Here is a 14,304-nt window from a genome sequence, read left to right as displayed (position 1 = left end):
TTAGAGTTATGCCATAGAGTTCACATCTCTTCCTTCTGCATGACATTTCTTCGCTATGCCACAAACCCCAACTATGTGGGAAGAAATTACTACCTTTTTGGCTAAAGGGGCTTCTTAGTGGTCTTCACTCAACTCACCTTCAAGTTTTCTGAACCACTAGCCACCTGCAATCTCCAGCCTCTTGAGTATGAAGGTCGCCTTCTTCTTTTTTTAAAATTCTTTTTATTAACTTTTATAACAGTTAACAAAAATAAAGAAACATAATACATAAACATAAAATAGCATTTGTATCATATATTCAAACTAGTCTATTAAACATATTCATACTCAACATAACAGTGCTCCCCCCACCTCGGGATCTCATTCCTGTTTCCAGAAACTCATAGTTTCTTCTGTTGGTGGTTTCCCGCTTCCCTTAGAAAACACAAATACTAAGAACTTTTCCCAAATTCTCTCAAAATCGTTCTTTTTTACTATACCTCTTTTCATTTTAATATTACATGTCAATTTATCATTAATAGCAATATCCCACACTTCTTTATACCATTCTTCAATACAATAATCTCCTTGTGTCTTCCAGTTCCTAGCTACGATTAACCTTGCAGCCGTCAGCAAATTTGTTATCAGTTCCTTAGTTTCTTTAGTACATTTAAGATCTTCTTGCAGTGAGAGTAATGCAATCCTTGTTGTGTCCTCTATTTTCATTCCAACAATCTGCTCAATCTCGGTGAACACCATCTTCCACAACTTTTGCACATATTTACAATCCCACCACATATGTAAATACGTTCCTTTTTCACCACAACCCCTCCAACAATCTGCTGAATGCTGATTATTAATCTTGTTTAATCTAACCGGAGTTAGATACCACCTCCATAAAATTTTATAATAATTCTCCTTTATTCTTACTGACATATTTCTCAACACTCTCTGTTTCCATAGTCCTTCCCAACTCTGCTGTCCTATCTGTATCTTTAAATCTGTCTCCCAAACCAATTTTCCTACACTACCCGACACTCCTTTCTCAGTTAATATATTATATAATTGACTCATTAACCCTTTTGTCCCTATATTTTGTCCCTTATCGATTTCTTTTTTTCAATTAATTGCTCAAACTTCGTCATCTCTCCACACTCTCCATTTTCTCTTACCCAATTTTTAGTCCATTGTTCCAATTGCCCATAGTTTAACCACGTTAATTTTATATCTTTCAAAACCTCCTCCATCTTCTCTCTTGTATTCATCCCTCTTAACCATTCTCTTAATTTCATTTTATTTTTCTCTATTAAAACTTTACTTAATCTATTCTTTAAATCTTCAGGAAAATTCTTTAACATTATCACCGGTGTTAAAAAGGAGCTGCTTGAGAACAATTCCTTTTTATATTTGTTCCAAAGTTCCCAATGGAACTTCAGAAACTGATTACCTAAATCATCAACCCATTTTCAAATCTGTAACATTCCCTTCCCACTCCTTTTCTTCCTTTTTAGTATAGTTAAATAACATCAATTCCGATTTTGCCCAATTTATTCTTAACCCCGTAACTTCTTCAAATTCTTTCAACTGCTGTTTAATTCTTTCCATCTTCCCGACAGGATCTTTAATAGTTATCAAAGTATCATCTGCAAACATATTCAGTTTAATTTTATTACTGCTACCTATCCCCTCTATCTCCCCATCCTCTCTTATTACATTTGCCAATAATTCCATAACCAATACAAACAGGACAGGCGAGAGTGGGCAACCTTGTCTTGTCCCTCTGGCTAGTCGTATCTTGTCCGTAACTCCATCATTTACTACCACTACGGCTGTATTTTGGGAGAATAACTGCTCTATTATTATTTTAAATTTGATTCCAAATCCCATTTTATTTAGAACCATCTTTAGCGCTTGCCAACTCACACAATCAAAAGCCTTAAAAATATCTAACGCTAAGATACCCGCTTTTATCTTTGACTTTTTTATCCCCTGAATTACATTCAGAACTCTACCTACTAAAGTGTGCATCTGTCTTCCTGCTATAAAACCACATTGGTCTTCCCCTACATACTTAGCTATAAATTTATTTAATCTTTTAGCCAAAACAGTTGAAAAAAAATTGCATCTTGATTTATTAACGAAATCGGTCTATATGAATCAGGGAGAGCCAGATCCTTATCCGGCTTCGGAATTAAAATTATTATAGAGCGCTCCCATGATTCTGGAATCTTCTCCCCTTCCATTATAGCATTATATAACTTCAATAACTTTGGCACTATTAATGGTTTAAATTTTTTATAAAGCTCTGGTCCTAACCCATCAGCCCCAGGTGATTTCCCTACTTTCAACTGGCCTATAACCTCCTCTATTTCACTTTGCAATATATTTGCATCCATTATTTCCTTATGCTCTTGTTCTAATTCCTTCTTCAAAAATTTATCGACATACGTTTCCATCCTCATCTTTTGGGTATCTTTTTCCTTATATAACTCTTCAAAAAATTCCTGAATTTTTTTTATTTTGTCCTTCATCACGTGACAGTAATTACCTTGCTTATTTTTTACTGCTCGTATCCCATTTTTAGCTTTTTCCTTTTGTGTGAGCTTAGCAAGCATTTTCGAATTCTTATTACTATTTTGAAAATATTCCCTTTTCATATAAATTAAATTCCTCTGAACTTCTGCTAAATTTATATTTTCTAACTCCTTTTTCTTTGCCTGTAATTCTATTAACTTATGTTTATTTTTTATTTGCCAATATTCTTTTTCCAGCTTTATTATCTCTTTCTCTAAAGTTACCTGCAATTCATCCTGTTGTCTTTTTAGGTTGCACATTTCACTGATACAAATCCCCCTAATCACAGCCTTCATGGTGTCCCAAACCACTGCTGTCCTTGTTCCTCCTTTTTCATTTCCCAGGTTTCTGAAAATTCTTCTTGCATTTTTTCAATCACTTTACTATATTTAAATATCTTGGTATTCAATCTCCACCTTAACGCTTCTTTGTAGTCCTTACTAACTGTAAAATCTAAACTTACCAATGCATGATCAGTTACTCTAATTACCCCTAATTTCATTCTGCATAACTTAGTTACAAACTCTCTGGAGATAAAAAATATGATGAACTGGAGAGTAAAAAGTGAATCCAGGGTCCGCCCCTCTAAGAACTCTCCAACAATCAACAAGATCTTTTTCTTTAATTAATTTATTTAAAATAGTAACGTTATTCCTCTTTTCTAACTTAGTGGGGTTTGACCTGTCTACTCTATTATCCATAACCATATTAAAATCTCCTGCCAAGATAACATATCCCTCCTTAAATTCTTCTATCTCTCTGAGTACCTCTTCATAAAATTCCCTTTGTTTATTATTTGGTGCATAAACATTAATCAAAGTATACATTTTCCCTTCAATTTGACCTTTGATCAAGAGATACCTCCCATTACTATCCTTTTTAATATTCTCCAGCATAAATCCACTTCTTTTTGAAATTAAAATAGCCACCCCATTTTTTTTTGATGTCCCCAACGACTTTTCATAATAAACTGACCATTTCAAGCGAATTATATTTGTGTCCTCTCTACATTGATGTTTCTTGCAGAAAAATAATATCAGAACCATCTCTATTTAACAATTGTTCAATTCTCCTCCTTTTCACGACTGCCCTCAGACCCTTAACATTAAGCGTTGAGATTCTTACCTTCTTATCCATACTCAGTTCTTTGGTCTTCTTTCCGATCCCTTGTGTGTTGAAAATCTAATTTATATACATAAAAACATAAAACCCCAATCATAACCTTCCCTCCCACCCCACTTCCCAACTCCCTCCCCCCACCCTCCCTCCCATTTCTTTCCCCCCCATTACTTCCCCGGGAGTCTAACACTCCAGCCATAATAGTTAACCCTTGGGGGGGAAAGTGAGCCAGGAACACAGAACAGTAAGGCATCTAATATAATTATACTACTTATCATCAAAATATTAACCAGTTTACAACCCACCCCCTACTGCGCCTCTTTCTTCCTCATCGTCATCGCCGACATCTTCTCTTGGACCCATGCCTAAATTCTCAAGAAGCTCCATGCCTTGCTGAAAAGAAAAAACTGTAATTTTTCTCCTTATATGAAAAACGCAGAAAAACTGGATACCCCCAAGCATAGAGTATCTCCCTCTTCTTCAATTCCGCTGTTATGGACTTAACACTGTGCCTCCATTCCAAAGTTTGTTGACACAAATCATTAAAAACCTGCACTGGAACTCCTTGGAACTTCAACTCTCCCAACGCTCTCAGCTCCCTCATCAACTGCTCTTTTTTGTAGTAATTTGAAAATTTCAACAAGACATCTCTAGGAGTTGAGCCCCCTCTGTAGCCTCCAACCCTATGGACCTGCTCCACTTCTTCTTCCCTTACTTCCAGGGTTGGAGCCAATTCTTTAAGCCAGCTTGGGAGGGTCTTTCTGAGGTCCTCCCCTTTTTTTTCAACCAAATTGCGAAAACGCAGTGTTGATCTTCTGGAGTTCTCTTCCAAAGATATCAGCCTTTTCTCATGCTCATTAAATTTCACCTCCTGCTCCTCCTGGATCTTCTTGACTTGCTTAACTTCCTTTCCCATCTGATCTACTTCTGACTTAAAAGAGCTCATTTGCTTATCTCTCTTAGCCATCTCTGCCGCCAGATCATCCACACATTTGTTTGTTTTCCTGACTTCCTCTTCAATTTTGGTGAAAATCGCATCCTTGACTCCTTTTAGAAGGGCCGTCATCTGCTCCATAGAAACTGGCTGTATATCTGGTTCCAAGCCAACTTTGGCGGCCATTTTAGGATCTTTAGTTTCTTTTTTCTGCTCTTGTTTATTATCTTGTTGTTCCGCTAATTTATGGAGACGAGAAACTGTGTTGTTTGAAGCGTGTAATCTTTGCCACTTCGGTTTCACCGATAAATCCTTCTTGGGTGGCATAAATCACTTTATTTATGGGCTGGTCTTAACTTCACTTAACCAATTGTTTACAATCCTGATCGCTCTCCTCGTCACTCTCACTAGAAGTAACTTTTGTTAGACGTACATGTGATTTATCAGAAGGATGAATTCTGTCTCTAATCCAGGTGGGTTTTGTTTTATTATTTACTTTATTTTTACGTTTTGGCACGACGCGTTAATTACCGAGCGGAAGTCAGTCCTTTCAATAAATCATTACTTCGACTCTTCCTTTAGCTCAGCAACATAAGTGTCTGTTATATATCCTCCAAATGCTGATAAAGAAGTTTAATTACATCTCTGCACTCCGAAAGCTATAAATTACTGTTGGCCGTCCGAGCTGTGTTCAAAAGCGAAACTAAGTTATTTATAGCTTCTTCCAGCTCCTTGCAGCACAGTTCAAAGCTTTTCGCTGGCAGAGATCTCACGAAGCATTTAGAATAATCATCTCTCAGATATCTTGCCAATTTGAAGAGTTAATGATGCTTTTAAGCCTCCCGTTCAGGAGAATTTAAGATTGCTTACCGATCCATGACCATCAGGCTCCGCCCCCCCGAAGGTCGCCTTCTTAACACTACAATAGGTTATTTTATTTAACCCATTGTGGGTTATTGTATCATCTGGTGGTCCCCATGGGTTATTTTGGCTTCTTAAAGAGTTGTGCGGCAAGAGCAGTTCAGATCACTGCCTCTCTGTTGCTCATGGAATTTAGGCTTTAGTGCTACTGGGAACATGTTAAAGCAACTAACCCAACTTAGGAACTGAAGCATTCATGCCAGGAATGTGTATTTGGGGAGGGGGAGGAGAATGCACAATTTAGGAACTGAAATAGCCATGCCAGCAATTGTGAAATACACAATTCTGCTAAAGCATTATAGCTGGGAACTGAAGTGTCTCTGACAGCATTGTATAAGGGGTGGAGGTGGTGGAATGTACATTTCTGCTAAAGTGCTATAGCGATTCTGAGAACACTTACACACTTCTTGTCAGGTTTTCGTGTTAACCTTAACAGTAATTAAGGCAGATTATTGGCAAAGACTTGCAAGCTCAGCACACTTGTTGGTGATTGAGTGAAGGGAGTATAAGGCTCACTCTTCCATAGCAATATGCAGTCAGCTGGTGGAGGCTTGAGGGTATGGCGTAAGCTGCTGCTGCTGCCAGAGAAAGGAGTATGCTGTTTTGATGCAAAGCCAACTTTTGCCAAGAAGAACCGTAAAGCTGTTATGCTTACTTTGATTAATGGTGAGACAATTGCTTTGTTATAATTTGCTGCTACAAGCCTGGTTGTTTTGTTTTGAAAGATTTCTCTAAATAAACTGTGTTAAAGATTCAAAACTCACGCTTGCGTTTATCTGCATGGAGGAATTTGTACAACCTACTTATTTCCCCCAACATCTGGTTATGGGCCCAGGAGAAGAATTTTGAACTTTAATGCAGGCCCAGGAGAAGAATTTTGAACTTTAATGCAGGCCCAGGAGAAGAATTTTGAACTTTAATGCAGGCCCAGGAGAAGATTTCTGGAACCTTGGATGCTGTACCAGAGAGGCTTCGGGACGGCAGAGTGAGTTTGTTTAAACAACGTGAGTGCTGGACATTTGCCTGCTCTTCTGGCTACTGTTTAATTGCTTAATTGCTGGCTGTTAACGCAAGGCTCAATGGCGGAAAGTAAAGACAGCGGCTTTTATTTCCCTCAGCTTGATGACTCCAATTTTTCTATTTGGTGTCACCGGATGGAGGCATATCTGGTTAAAGAAAAAGTTTGGAGAGTCATAGCAGAAGATCCTCCCGCACCCGTTACGCAGGCATGGAGTAATGATGATGCCAAAGCAAAGGCTCTAATTATTTTGGCTGTCTCAGACCAACAATTGGTTAATATCCGTGGAAAACAAACTGCAAAACTAATGTGGACAGCATTAGAGACAATTCATCTTCGGCATGGAACTGGGTCGACCATTGTATATTTCAAACAAATGTATTGGGCTGAACTTGCTCCAGATGGTGACCTAGCTAAACATCTGAGGAATTTAAGGTCGCTCCGAGATGAGTTATTACGACGTGAAGTAGAAATTCCTGACTTGCAATTCTGCTACGTTGTATTGAGCAGTTTAAATGAAAGTTATGAAAGTATCGCTGCTCAATTAGCTGCTTTGCCCCCAGCACAGCTGACTCTTGAACTTATTCAAGCGAGGCTCATGGCTGAAGTAGATAGGCGTGTGGCTTCCAGGTGTAATGATGCAGTTGCAACTTCACAAAAGCACATATCAAACAGCAGGGGTAATTTAACTGCTGAGAGTGAGACGATAGCGGCGCTAAAAGTACGTTGTTGTTTTTCTTGTGGAGAGATGGGGCATCTACGTAGAAATTGTAAAAAAAGGAATAAACAAGGACAAGGAAAACAGCAAGGGGGGTTTAAGCGACAAGTTAAAGCGCTTGTTGCTGTGTCCACTTCAAAGAAAAGGTGGGACCATTTTGTGATAGACAGTGGTGCTACCCACAATATGTGCAAAGATAAGAGTTTGTTTACAGGTTTAACAAAACAAAAGGGGAATATCCATCTTGCCAATGGGGAAGTAATTGAGAGTAAAGGGCTTGGAACTGTGTTCCTTAAAAGTCTAAATGCCTCAATTAAGAACGTACTATATGCTCCTGAGTTATCTGAAAATCTATTGAGTGTATCACAATTAACTGAGCAGAACGTTGTTGTTAAATTCTCGAAGTTCAAATGTGAATTGATAAAAAACAAAGTGATTTTGTATGCTAAAAAGAGAAATGGGCTGTTTCTATTATCATACTGGAAAGAAAAAGAGGAGGATGATAGTCAGTGTTGTGAGGTTAAAACTTTGAAATCAAAGTCAAATGCTCAATTACATGATAATTGTATTCACTCTTATCATAGGCTGTTTGGTCATTTAAATTTTAAAGCGGTATCCAAAATGCAGCCTATAGTAGAAGGGATGAAACTGAAAAGTTGTAAGTACCACATGAAATGCATATCCTGTGCAAAGCATAAGGTTAAGCAAGCCCCTAAGGGAAAAATGACAAATAGAAAAGCTGAAAAACTATTTCAGATTGTTCATGGCGATCTTGTTGGACCCCTTAAGGTTTCCAGAGGAGGAGCAAATTTTTTTATGGTCCTCATAGATCAATATACGAGATACTCTTTTGTATATATGCTTCAGAAGAAAAATGAGGCATTTGAAAAATTTAAGTCATTCTGTGCTTGGGTTAATAATAAGCATAATACCCAGGTCACCTGTTTTTTCACTGATAGAGGTGGAGAATTCTGCTCTGCAGAATTTGAAAGTTTTCTTTCACAGCAGGGGATAGAGCACATGATTGCCACCCCACGTTCTCCATGGCAAAACGGTTTGTGTGAGAGAATGAACCAAACCCTGTTGCAGGGGTTAAAAACACTTCTGCATGATGCCAACTTAGGAGATGAGTTCTGGGCAGAGGCACTGAACTGTTTTAACTATGTGCGTAATAGAAGCATAAGTTCAGTAATAGAGTGCACTCCTTGTCAAAAATTGTACAACAAAAAACCTTCTGTGAGTCATTTTAAGATTTTTGGATCTGACATGTGGGTGCATATACCACAAAGTCAGAAGTTACAAGAAAAAGGTCAACATGGAATATTTCTTGGTTATGAAAAAGGGTCATATAGAGTGCTAATGACAAATACTCAAAATATAAGATTAACAAGAAGTGTTGAGTATAATGTTAATTGGGAACGAGTTGGAATTTTCCAATCCACTCCTGTTGACGAAAGTGAAACAGAAAGTAATGATAGTGGTGATAGTGATGAAAGTGAGGATAGCAGTAATGAAAGGGACAGTTTAAAACAATCAGAAGAATCAGGGAGTGATGCAGAAGATAAAAAACCATTGCATACTATGGACACAGTGGAAAAGGATAGTGATGCTGATAGTTCTAAGGATGAGCATGTTGTAGTGCGTAAGTCAGAACGTTCTACCAAAGGTATACCTCCTGTGAGATACTCTGATGAATTTGCTGGTAAAGCCATTTATGAACCTCAAAGTTTTAATGATGTAAAGAAATTGTCTGAAGAAAATGCTAAACCTTGGCTTCAAGCCATACAAACTGAATTAAATTCACTAGATAAGAATAAAACCTGGAGATTGGTTAAAAAACAACCTTTCATGGAACTTCTTGACAGCAGGTGGATTTTTAAAGTAAAAACTGATCAATTTGGAAAAATAGTATGCCACAAAGCAAGGTTAGTTGCTCGTGGTTTCCCCCAAATACACTTGGAAAGCTATGAAGTGAATAGCACGTTATTTAAAAGGTACTTTGAACTACAGGCTGAAGTTCACAAAGGAATGCACTGGAGGTTTAGAAATTCATGCTGATGCTAGTTTTGGAGATGATATAAATGATAGAAAAAGTACATCTGGCGTTTGTTACATGTTAAACCACAGTTTATTCGATTGGTCCTGTAAAAAACAGTCTACAGTCTCATTAAGTTCTTGTGCAGCAGAACTGAATGCTTTTAACTATGCAATTGTAAACATTGAATGGTTATTACAATTGTTAAAGGATGCTGAGATTAATGTACCAAAACCTGTTATTGTTTATCAAGACAATCAATCAAGTATTTCTATCTTAAAAACTGATAGTTGTAAGCAAAGAACTAAATATTTGCAAATCAAATTGTGTCATGCAAAAGAATGTATAAGAAATGGTTTATTGCAAGTTCAATATTTAGCTGGAAAAGACATTCCTGCGGATTTGTTGTCTAAACCGATAAGTAAGGAACAACATCAGAAGTTGACAAAATACTTACAATTGTATTAAATGAGGTAATTACTGTATCGGTGTACACAAAAAGCAGGGGGATGTCAGGTTTTCGTGTTAACCTTAACAGTAATTAAGGCAGATTATTGGCAAAGACTTGCAAGCTCAGCACACCTGTTGGTGATTGAGTGAAGGGAGTATAAGGCTCACTCTTCCATAGCAATATGCAGTCAGCCGGTGGAGGCTTGAGGGTATGGCGTAAGCTGCTGCCGCTGCCAGAGAAAGGAGTATGCTGTTTTGATGCAAAGCCAGCTTTTGCCAAGAAGAACCGTAAAGCTGTTATGCTTACTTTGATTAATGGTGAGACAATTGCTTTGTTATAATTTGCTGCTACAAGCCTGGTTGTTTTGTTTTGAAAGACTTCTCTAAATAAACTGCGTTAAAGATTCAAAACTCACGCTTGCGTTTATCTGCATGGAGAAATTTGTACAACCTACTTATTTCCCCCAACATTTCTATCCCAGCAACAACTGTGGGGGGAATGTACAATTGAAGGTTTCCTCCCAACTTAGTTCCTCTTGACTAAGGTGTATGCAGTTCGGTCCTGATCCTGCAAATTTTCAAGGGTTTATTTGTGCCACCCCTTTTCGGTACACCTGGGAATTTCCCTCTTACGGGTGTATTGCACAGGTTTTTAAAGATGGATTGGGTGCCTCCTGACTACAGGGAAGCTGTGTGTGAAGTTTGGTCATGATCCTGCAAATTTCCAACGACTTGTGCCACCCCCTTTTTGGTGTACCCAGGATTTTCCCTCTGAGTGTAATTGAGCGGGGTTTTGAAGGTGGATCAGGTGGACAAGCACCTGCTGCAGTGTAATGAGTAGATGAAACAGTGCCAGTGCTCGGGCAGGAGGGCTGCATGGGGCAGGGGGAAGGGCTAGAGCAGACACAGTCACTTAATAAGCTCCCCACAGTAGCTTATTAGCCGACTGTGTAGCTGGGCATCATGGACTATTTCAAAAGTAAGCGTCTTCTTACTCTTTAAATAAATTTTAGAATGCTTGGAAGAAAAATTCCATCTAATCCTAAAATGCTACCGAAAAGGTAGCACTGGTTTTCTGTTAATTACTATTTAATAAACCTTATTTTCATTTTTTCTCTCCTTGGATGCAGGAGAACCTCTTAATGAGGATTCATTTTCACATTGCAGATGAATCTAAAGAAGACATCTGCACTGCCCCACATTGCATTTCACACCAGAAGTTTGCAATGACCTTATTTGAGCAGGTAAGACACAGCATCAGTTCCAAATATTTTAATTATGAAATGAAAAAATAACAGATAGGGAATGTGCATCTGAGACTCTTTTCTGTTTTAATTATGTATCTCTCTGGTTTAGTGTGTCTGTACTAGTTGTGGTGCCACCTCTGATCCGTTGCCTTTTATCCAGATGGTGCATTATATCTCAACCACTTCACTCTGGTGAGTTTCCATGTTTTGTCCTGGAAAGAAAAAAATCTCCTTTGTTTCAGTATTTTCTCTTAACTGCTAAACTGTTGAATAGCAGATCTTCTCATAACTACTAGCAGTTTATTGAAATAGTATACAGTTCTTCAAAATTATGCAGAGACAAATGCATGCAGAAGGAGAAAGTGTTCCCTTTGTTGGGCAGGAGTTGATGCTAATTGCCTAAAGTTAGCAGTGTGGGCAATTACAAGGTTTTAATGACTCTTAATCTGAGAAGTTGTTTTTTTTCTGTCACAAAATACGTATTTTGAAATAACAAGAACCTGCTCTGTGTAGTGAAGAGGTGTATAAGACAGAGGAAACCACATGTGAATTGCATAAAGAGGTGTTCTGTATGGTGTCTTGGAAGTCCAGTTAGTGTTTGATCATTATGATATGGCAAAAGAGGAGGGATAAAATAGATCTTGAAATAGATGTGGCTTGATTATATGAAGCAAAGTCAGGACTAACTTAAATTCTATTAATTTCTCTGGATTCTAACCAATGTATTTAGCCTTACAGTATAGATGCTAGCAAGGTCTTTTCCCCCCACTACAAATTCTGGTCAAGGTGGTAATTCATCTCTTTGCTCTCTATTATGATTACCTTGACACTTAGATTGTAAGGTCCATAGGGGAAATGATTTGTCCTTTGTTCTTAACTTGCGCTACAGCTCTGCATATTCTGATGGTGCTATCTTAATAATAATAATAATAATGATGATGTATTCATTACAAATGAAAATGTTTTTATTCTTGTTTTATACATTTTTAAAACTTAAAGCAATCAGGCAATTTGCATGCTGGAAAGACGAGAGAAACCCACTCCAGATATGTTTGGAGAGCTGCTACAAAATGCCAGCACCATGGGGGACTTGAGAAATTGCCCGGTTTGTATATGTCATTTGCCTTTAATAGAAGCAGTAGATCAAATAGGGAAAACAGCATCTGCTAAAATCTGTATCTTAACGGTAGCGGTTTTCAGTATTTAGTTCATCAGCATACCAGAAGTAGCAGAAACAGAGTTATCATGGATCACGCTGAAGAAATTCTTAGCCCCAGAAGATATCATACATGTATGAGTGTTAGTGCTATTTAGTAGTTCTCTAAGAATTGTTAGTATTATTAATGCTTGCTTTAGATGAAATTTTCTGACTCCCTTCTTGTCAAATGCCTTTATTTTTTTAAAATTCATTGCTTCTGCCTCAACAGTTCCCATTGGTAAATAGCAACTCCTTTGTAATTAGGTTCACATATCAGCCTGCACTTGAACAAGCAGTACAGGGAGGCGCTTGCTGGCTTTATGGAAGCCGTTTGATGATTCTGTAGCCCAGCCAAGGAAGTGTCTAGGCCAGCTCTAGGTCTTTCATTCTCCTGAAGCATTAAATTGACCACTTCAGTATAAAATAATATTTCTTCTGCAGATGATAATCTGATGGCCATGTTTGACTGTAGAATAAACAACAACTATTAAAGAAAATGCAAAGGGCTTTTCTCTGCCCTTTTTAGAGCTTTTCAATTTTTAGAAAGAGTCTTTCCTCCTTCCTTTGGAAAAGAACTGTCCATCTTATTTTCTATGTCACTTCATTCCCTGCCAAATTCCTCAAGGAAATACTGCCACTAAGATAGAAATGGTGGCTATCAGGTCTTTCAATTCCTTAATCAAAACATTTTATATTAATAGCAGGCATTTTGGAATGGGAATTACATTTGTGCAAACAAGAGCAAGACTACTAGATAAAATAAGTGTTTTCAAGTTGACCAACTCAAAGCTTTTATGTGAATTTTATTTGTGGCTATAGCTAAATAAAGAACAAACGAAAAGTGTATATGGCATCCATAACCTCCCTTGCCACTATTTTAAAAATGGGCATTCCCCTGACTTTCTCTCTCTCTTTTTTTTCCCCCTCCCTCCCCAACTTGGTATAAAACCATAGAACTAAAAATGTTTCGTTCTTGAGTTGCTTTGCCTAGAAGTGGCTATAGTGAAGATTCCTGAAAGAATTCTTGAAAAATTAATTTTCTTTAGCTGGCTGTCTTTATAAATTGCTGTTATGGGGAAGTGAGGCTGTATAAGTTAAAATTATTGCTGGAAGAAGTATCGTGACTGACTAGATCAAACTGTGAAATGAGTCCCTGCAGAAAAGAGGCCTTTTGCAAAGGCTTTTGTCCTGTAAGTCTCCAGGCATGAGAACATAACATTGTTTGATTTCGGAGTGGGGCGCTTTCAAAGCAAGGTGAGGCAGATGTCTCTTGGGAGCAGTTTGAAAGACAGTTTAAAAAGTACATAATAAATACCTTGTTAAGGGAAATATGTACTGATTTTAAAAAGTAAAATATATTATACTAAGAATAAAAAATTAACCTTGCATTGTTTTCCAAACAGAATTACAAAAAGTATTTATTTCAAACTCTACCACCACCTTTACATATTTCTTAGACATTTTATACGGGAATTCTTTCTTCATAATTATGAATGTTTCAAAGAGCTTAATCTGTGCCTTCTGCACTTGCTTCTCCTGCTTGTATCAGTTATGTTTCAAACCCTTTCTATCTGAAAGCAAGAGATTTTGTGAACCACCCAGAGAGCTTCGGCTATTGGGCGGTATAAAAATGTAATAAAAGTATAAAAATATAGGTGTAGTCAAAGGGGTGGGAGGATACTGAACAACAGAGAAATGTATTGAATTTAGTTTTAGTTAAATAACCCAGGGCTTCCTTTTTTATCCTTTCAGAGCAACTGTGGCGAAAAAATTCGTATTCGTCGCGTGTTGATGAACTCTCCCCAGATCATCACCATTGGACTGGTCTGGGACTCAGATCACTCAGATCTGGCTGAGGATGTCATTCACAGCCTAGGCACCTGCCTTAAACTGGGAGATGTGAGTCTTACATCTTATGGCAATATGTATCTGATTTATTTTTGTTTATGGCCCTTTCTACGCCTAAGGATTATCCCAGGAAAATGGAGGGATCATCCCTGCCTGCTCCCGTAATCCCGTGTATAGCATTTGGATGCACAGGAACGATCCTGGGATATAGGGCTGGTGTGGACACACCCTATGTCACTGCTGTTCAAATATATTTTTCTTTT

General features: G+C 37.8%; 1 protein-coding gene across 1 annotated transcript in view; it reads left to right on the top strand.

Moving 5' to 3' along the window:
• The window catches only part of USP54 (ubiquitin specific peptidase 54), a 127,512-nt gene that overhangs the window by 34,680 nt on the left and 78,528 nt on the right, over positions 1 to 14,304 (top strand). Inside the window, exons 4-7 of the mRNA XM_063128890.1 lie at positions 10,879 to 10,992; positions 11,105 to 11,187; positions 11,995 to 12,100; positions 13,946 to 14,092. Of these exons, the coding sequence (XP_062984960.1) occupies positions 10,879 to 10,992; positions 11,105 to 11,187; positions 11,995 to 12,100; positions 13,946 to 14,092 (450 nt within the window). The remainder of the gene's footprint in view (positions 1 to 10,878; positions 10,993 to 11,104; positions 11,188 to 11,994; positions 12,101 to 13,945; positions 14,093 to 14,304) is intronic.

Source organism: Elgaria multicarinata, chromosome 6, assembly GCF_023053635.1.
Source record: "Elgaria multicarinata webbii isolate HBS135686 ecotype San Diego chromosome 6, rElgMul1.1.pri, whole genome shotgun sequence".
NCBI classification, from domain to species: Eukaryota; Metazoa; Chordata; class Lepidosauria; order Squamata; family Anguidae; genus Elgaria; species Elgaria multicarinata.
This window is presented reverse-complemented; position numbering and strand designations above follow the sequence as displayed.